A 6,921-nucleotide genomic window follows, 5' to 3' on the forward strand; every position below is an offset into this window, starting at 1 on the left:
TTTCCCCCCCCCCCGGGCTTTGGTTTTCACCCCCCCCCCCCCCCCCACCCCAGCTCTCGCTCTCCGCTGCCGCACCGAGTTGTCGCGGATGACGTGCAGCAGCTGCTGCCGCACGCCATAGATTGGCAGGAAGGCGCGCTGCTCGGCGATGCTCTTGTTGCGGCTGAAGTCCGAGTTCGCCTGCAGCTGCAGGATGTCCCCAAACTGCGCATCCTTCTTCGCCCTCGCCGCAGCGTCGCCCTCGCCCTCGCCCTCGCCGCTACCCTCGCCGCCGCCCTCGCCGCCAGCCTCGCCGCCGCCGCCGCCGCCGCCAACGTACTTGTTGATGGAGAAGGAGTCCGACTGCACGTCCTCCTGCCGGCCCGTCGGCTCCGCCTCCTTCTCCGGCGCCTTGATGCCGATGAGGTCCCCGATCTTAGTGCCCGCCTTGCCGTCCTGCAGGCTCGCCTGGGTCGCCTTCCTCTTCTCCCGCTCCTCGCGCATCGAGCGCAGCAGCGCCGACCCCTTCTTGGCGAACTGCGCCATGTCAGACGTCGGGTCCTTCACGGGCAGCACGACGGCCTGCGGGCGAGAGAGGCGGCGAGCCATGAGAGAGAGAGGTCCCAGCGCCAGAGGCGCCGCCTGCGCCTCGCCGGAAGGGGCGCGGCGGGCCTGCTGCTTGGAGGACGACCAGAACCTTCTAGGACCCTTCTAGGACCCTTCTAGGACCCTTCTAGGACCCTTCGCCTGCTGCTTGGAGAGGACGACCTTGCCGTCGAGGAAGGGAGGCTTGAGGTCGTGCACCACCACGTGGGTCCGCAGCTCACCGTCCTCCTCCTCCTCCGCCCCCTCCCTCATCCGCACCATCCCCGACGCGCGCAGCCTGTCCTCCTCCCACCGGTCAGCGTCGCGTGCGCGCGCGGCGGCACGGTGGTTGACGCGCTTCTTCATCTGCTCCTCCCGCTTAGCGAAGAGGGACTCGTCGCCGAGGAAGGGCTCGTGCGACGAGTCGACCACGTGCCCACCCTCGAGCCCCTCCGACTCGTACCTAAAAGGGGGGCAGACGCGCGCGCTCAGCGGCGGCTGGCGAGTCCACCCTCTCCCCGCCCCCCCCGGCTGCATCGCACCACTCCCGGTCCAGGTCGCGGGAATCCTCCTCGTCGCCCTGCACGTCGCCCGCGTCCTCCGCCCACTCGGCATCCTCGCCCTCTGCTTTCCCCTGCCCCGCCTCGCCGTGCCGCAGCCCCGCCGGCGTCGGCAGCGGAGTCGCAGAGATGTGCGAGGCGGAGCCCGTGCCGCCGCCCGGCGTCTGGCTCATCGGCGTGTGATCGGCGACCAGGACGCGCGGCTCGGAGCCGAAGGCGTTGCGGTCGGCGACTAGCGACGGGTGGACCGGAGACGGCGCCTCCCAGTCAGCACTCGAGGCGACCGAGTGCGCCGGCGACGGCGGCGGGCGGAATCCGCCGGCCGTCGCCGGCTCCGACGATGAGCCGCGCGTGGTGAAGAGGAGGCCGTCGGAGGAGCGGAGGCTCTCCTTGACCCGATGCATGATTTGTGCCGCCTTCTCCTCGTTGACGCCGCCGCCGTGCGAAGGCGTCGGCTCGCGCGGCCGCCGGTAGGTGCGGCTGCGCGCCCCTGCGCCGCCGCCGCCCGTGTCGTCGCCCTCCTCGGAGAGGTGCGCCAGGCGTGGCCGCTTAAAGTTTGCCGCCGGGGGCGGGCCCATCTTCTCCTTGAGCTGCGAGCATGGGATGGCGGTAATTGAGGGCGGGCAATGTGTGTGCGGGCAGGCGGCGGGCGGCGCCTTTTGTGCCGCGAGCTGATCGAGCCCAAGGAGTGACTTGCCGCCCGAGAAGGCGTGGCGGTTGGCGCCGGGACGCGACAGCAGCCCACCCTGCTCGTTAGAGAGGCCGGTGAGCGAATCCGCCGGTGCGGAATCCGCCGCGTCCTCGCCCGCGCCCACGCCCATCGCCGCACAAAGGCAGCCGGCAAAAGAATTCGACACGAAGATATTGAGGAACTTGACGACGGTGCTTAAAAATCCCTGTGTGGTGGCGGCGTGCCGTCCTCCCATCCCTCCCTTGGGTTGTCTGTTTTCTTTCTTTCTTTCTTTGACGACGGTGCGGCATGCGTCGACTACCACTGCCCCACAATTCTCCGCTTTGTCCTCCACAAGTGCTACGCGGTCAGTCATGTTTTGAAGGTCGGGACGAAACGTGGCAGCTGACAGACGAGATGGCTTTAGGGACATGCACATGACATGTACATGTACATGTGCATGTGTCCCCGCACGCCCGCAAATGCAAGAGAAGAGCCCCACGACTCGGAACACGAATGTGACAGGACCATCGGGTCCTTCAGCCACCAAAGTGAGATCACCCGAGAGCAGCGCTGAGCCTGCCTCTGGCCTCGCCTCCCTCTCCTTCAGGCATTCGTGGCATCCTATGGGTCGTCCAGAGTATCGACCTCTGGCTTGTCAGCCGGTCACTTGATGACACCATGAAGTACAGCGATCGCCAACTCGCTGGCCTCTCCGGGCAGGCCCCCCCGACCGCGTCTCGAACTCCATCTCGGCGCGGGCTCTCTCGGCTACGGGACCGGCCCCAGCTTCGGCTGAGGGCTAACAAGCTGCCGAGCCCAAATCACTGTGAGAGCCGTGATTTCTTGTTGGTTAATAAAAATCAAATGCACGCAATCTTGGCGGTGATAGTGAGGGCTGAGACCTGAGAGGGATCTTTCAATAACGTCCGTCGGTCTGCCTCTTCATAAGGCAAGGTCAACGCACAACGGACAGTTGAAATTTGCAAGGACTTGACAGCAAAAAGAAGAGAGTGCGTGGAGCTCAGAGAGCCACCCGCGCCGGCTCGGGGCTCGGATCTCTACTAGAGTGCGTCGGGATGGAGGTTCGCGTGCAGACAGGAGTGAGGAGACATCAAGGGTGCGGCCAGGCACGCGGCTATCGCTATCGGAGTCTGCCCCACACACCACAACAATCTGCACTCTCGCGCGCGTGTGCGGTTGGCCCTCGGAAGAGCACGTGCAATCTCACCGAACGCGCATCCGCGAGCCACCCCTCTCAGTAGTCTCGGTTGAGCGCAGCCTCGATCTTTTGCAACACCTGCGGGTCGACGAGCGTGCCGTCCTCGTCGAGCCAGAAGACGGCGCCCTTGGCCCCAAAGGTTGAGAACGGGTGGTATGAGCCTGGGAGGGGAGGGGGGGGGTGCAGGACCGACGCGTGAAGCACGGGCAGCGACGCGCCAGGGACCGGGCGGCACTGCGCGCCGGGCCGCCCGATCTCGCTCCAGTCACACTCAGTGGTGTGGACGCCGCCGAGCAAGGTCGGCGTGTCGATGGCAACCTTCTTGCCCGGCAAGGCCCTCATGCCGAGGACGTAGGTGCCGGACACCCACGCGAGCATCCCTGCACGCGCGTGCAGCGAGGAGGGGGGGGAGGGGTCTAGCGAAGTCGAGGGGTCTAGCGCGAAGCGCGGCCACGCGCCTGTCGTCGACCCTCCGAACAGCACGAGCGTCGCGGACATCGCCACGCCCTTCGCGCCATTGCCGTCGGCCGAGGTGAGCACTTGCAGCACCGGCGCCGAGGCGAGGGCGAAGCCTACGGGGAGGGTTGGGCCTCGGTCGTGGGAGAGGCTCTCGGCATGGGCTGCAAGAGGCGGGGTGGGGGAGGAGAAGGCGGAGGGAGAAGAGAGGGGGGTCCGCGTTCCGCGCCGAGGTTGAGCACGCTCGCAAGCTTAAGGCGCCTACCGTGCCGCGAGACCGACGTGAGCAGGAGATCACCGCACGTGGGCAGCCGCTCGAAATGAGGAGCACTTGACCATCAAGTTCTTTCCTCCCTCAAAGAGGACACCCTCGTAGCTGTAGTCAAGCGCCTCCTCGGTCGCGGCCTCAGCCGCCGGCGCGGTAGCCTCCTGAAGCGTCCCGCGGTGGCCATGGTGAGAGGAGGCATGGGCCGCGAGCCGCGACAGTCGGTGGTCTTGCAGTGCTGCTATGCTGCCATCACTACAGGCCACGCTTGGCATCACCAACAAATGTCTGGAGTGAATTTATTACGTGTGTGCAAGCAGTCACGTGCAGAGAACAGCCAAGTGCACATGCAGTTTGTTGCGGGCGCCTCTTTAGCGCGCAGGCTGCTGTGGAGCTGGCGGCACGGAGCGACGGCGGCAGCGCGTGGGTGAATCGCGAGTGGACGCGGCGCCACGCGGCATGCCCGCGGCAGCAGCGCCAGCGCGGACGGCCTTCCGAGCGCGCAGAGTGGTCGGCGCAGCATCCTGGAGCGCCGAGTCGCGAGCAATCAAGGTCTGCGGGCAAAAAAATAAAAGAATAAACAGCACATCCCGACTCGCTCCTCAGCGTCGCCGCGCCTGTCGCGCCTGGCGATAGGCGTGCAGCAGGTCCATCATCACCGTGCCCCCATTGTCGGCAGGAGCGGCAGCGGCCGCGGCCGGAGGCCCGACGTGAGCATGTGGTGAACGGAGAATGGGCGATCCGGTGCCCAGCGCCGGTGACAGGAGCGTGCTGGCGGCGACCAGCAGCACATTGCCGCTGAAGCCGCACCGCATCGCGAATTTCCAGTAACCAGCGAATTTCCAGCAAGCGTGGCAAGTTTTGTTTTGTTTGCGTGGCAACGCAAATCAAAAATTGCTTCCGGGCTTCTGCAAAACAGAGCTTCGGCAAGTGTTTCTAGCACATCGCCGATGTGCTATGGGCTTCGTGCATCTGTTTTTGAGGAGTTTCTGGCACTCGGCGACTTCCATAAGAACGGGCCCAGAAAGGCGAGAGAAGCAGCGAGAGCAAGAGATCGGCAGACGACAGCGGCGTCTCAGAACGAGGCCGTGGAGAGCGATGAGCCAGGGGAAGAGACAGCAGGAGAGAGAACGACGAGAGTGGGAAGAACGCGAGGTGGCATGAAGGTCGCTGCGAGAATTGGTGAGAAACTGCGAAGGGAGATAGAAAGAGGTAGACGCCCGAGGGTGGGCGACGGCTAGCACCACACTTCTCCCCTAAAATCCCTGTGTGGTGGCCTGGTGGTGGCGGCGTGCCGTCCTCCCATCCCTCCCTTGGGCTGTCTTGGAGCACTTGGAGTGCAGTCATTAGCCTCACATCCAGGGCCGGGGAGCTAAGGAGCGCACCCAGCGGGCCGGATGATCGGGATCGGGTTGCGGGCAAGAGAGCCCTAGCCCCGGGGGTGCGCGGTCGCAGGGCCATAACACGTCTCCGAGGGATGGTTCCGTGTACCGGGTTTGTTTTCTTTCTTTCATCCCGACTCGCCGTTGCCAAGCGCCCGGCCTGAGAGTGCCGAGTCGAGCAAGCCCCAAATCTGCCAGTCGGCGTGGTGCCGCGACACCTCGTCCTCTTATGCTGGTGCAGTTTATCCGTCCGAGTGACGTCGGGCGCGCGCTCTCTGAGTTCGCTCTCTGCGTCGCAGCTCGGCAAAGCAGCCTCCCGTCTGCTCGACCAGGCACTGAGCCTCCTCGGGAACGCCCAACTGTGAGCTCGCGATGGCCGATGCGTGCGAGAGACATCGGGTCGAAGAAATGGCCGGCCTGGCAAAGATTCGACAAACAAAGATTCGAAGGGCAGACCTGCACCGTGACTTCACAGATGGCAAACAAACGCATCTCTCTCTCTGTTATGCGAGGCGTGAACCGCGCCATTCGCTCTCACCTTGAGCACTTGAGCACTGGATAGGGTCGATTCCGCATGGTACGGGACCCCTGGCAACCCTGTCTGCACGTCTCGCGCGCGCGTGAACAGGGCAAGCGGTTGGGGGGTGCGAGCCCGTGCTATAGTGCAGTGAATTCTTACTTCCTGAAGTAACTTCATCCTTCAGATAGACACTAACGTCGCCGCGGCGCGAGCTGCAGCAGCCACCGCGTGCAAGAGCTGAGGGAGATGTGCGCAGCGCAAACGTGTTGAGCGCGCACACACGTCCTTTGGGCGGCTCGCCGGCTGCGGCGAATAGCGAGGCGCCCGGCATCGAGGCATGCTGCACAGATTTGGAGACAAAGGTGCGCCGTCCATCGTCGAAGGCGTTGAGCACACAAAACTCTCGTGGCGAAAACAGCGCTGGCAGTGGCGCATGCGCCTCAGCGACCTCTAGTCGCCCCCGTGCCCAGCGGAAGCGCTGCTTGTACTTGGCAAAGTCTGCGGGGTCTGAGAGCGGGTCAATGAGTTGGAAACCCTCCGGCGACGTCATCAGCCGGTAGACGGCGGATGCGCTGACATTGGCTATGGTGAAGGCGCCTCGTGTCAGCAGCACACCGGAGCGGTTGAAAGGACCGCGATCGATGCGGGTGCTCTCCACGCGCGCTCCGTCGGCAGCCAGGGCTGTGTACCAGCGCAAACCATCCTCTTCCCAGATGGATGCCGCCTCGCGATGCATGGCCGCGGCGAAGCGACGAGCATCAGCGCCACCGCGGATGTGCGCCTCACCCAGCAGAGTCGCGCCGCCGGCGCCTGCCCACCGGAGCGGCGCGAGTCGCAGGGCGCCTACCAGCGCTGCCACCGCAGCGGCGGCGAGCAAAGTGGACGCAGCCTTCCGAACGGCATGGACCCGCTGGTGTCAGCTGCCCTCACAGGAATCCTACCTAGGTAGGAATCCGCGCCCCCCCCGCAAGGCGCGCGATACACAATCCTATCTCTCTCCAGCCCGATGTGAGCAAAGACCTCTCGCGCGCGCGTGAACAGGGCGGGGAGTCGGGTGGGTCATCGGCGTAGCTAGACCTAGAGGCCCCATCACCGATGTCGTCGAGTGGGATGGTTGTACCTCCTCCGTTAATAACCACGTCGTCGCCCACGGTGCTGCTCTCCCCGTCGTCTGCGTCCGTTGGGATAGATGCGTCTTGCCACTCCGGAGCGCCGCAATCCCTCGCGCCGCTCCTGCCGAGGTCAGCTTGCTTATCGACGTAGTCGTTCCACTTATGACCAC

The 6,921-nt window shown here is 65.0% G+C and overlaps 2 protein-coding genes across 2 annotated transcripts in view; both read right to left on the reverse strand.

The window, feature by feature from the left end:
- Window positions 1-1,176, reverse strand: part of EMIHUDRAFT_418272 (hypothetical protein) — a 3,981-nt gene extending 2,805 nt beyond the window's left edge. Inside the window, exons 1-3 of the mRNA XM_005783955.1 lie at window positions 1,107-1,176; window positions 727-1,027; window positions 76-561 (exon numbers count right to left, since the gene is read on the reverse strand). Coding sequence (XP_005784012.1) covers window positions 76-561; window positions 727-930 — 690 coding nt within the window. The 5' untranslated portion in view covers window positions 931-1,027; window positions 1,107-1,176. The remainder of the gene's footprint in view (window positions 1-75; window positions 562-726; window positions 1,028-1,106) is intronic.
- Window positions 1,177-2,770: 1,594 nt separating this feature from the next.
- EMIHUDRAFT_442182 (hypothetical protein) lies at window positions 2,771-3,548 on the reverse strand. The gene is made up of 3 exons (XM_005783956.1): window positions 3,475-3,548; window positions 3,259-3,396; window positions 2,771-3,177 (listed from the first exon to the last, which is right to left on the reverse strand). Exons 1-3 carry the CDS (start codon window positions 3,512-3,514, stop codon window positions 3,053-3,055), a joined length of 303 nt encoding a protein of 100 aa, XP_005784013.1. The 5' UTR covers window positions 3,515-3,548; the 3' UTR covers window positions 2,771-3,052.
- Between the last annotated feature and the right edge of the window lie 3,373 nt (window positions 3,549-6,921).

The sequence above is a fragment of the Emiliania huxleyi genome (assembly GCF_000372725.1).
Source record: "Emiliania huxleyi CCMP1516 chromosome Unknown EMIHUscaffold_175, whole genome shotgun sequence".
In the NCBI taxonomy this organism is placed as follows: domain Eukaryota; phylum Haptophyta; order Isochrysidales; family Noelaerhabdaceae; genus Emiliania; species Emiliania huxleyi.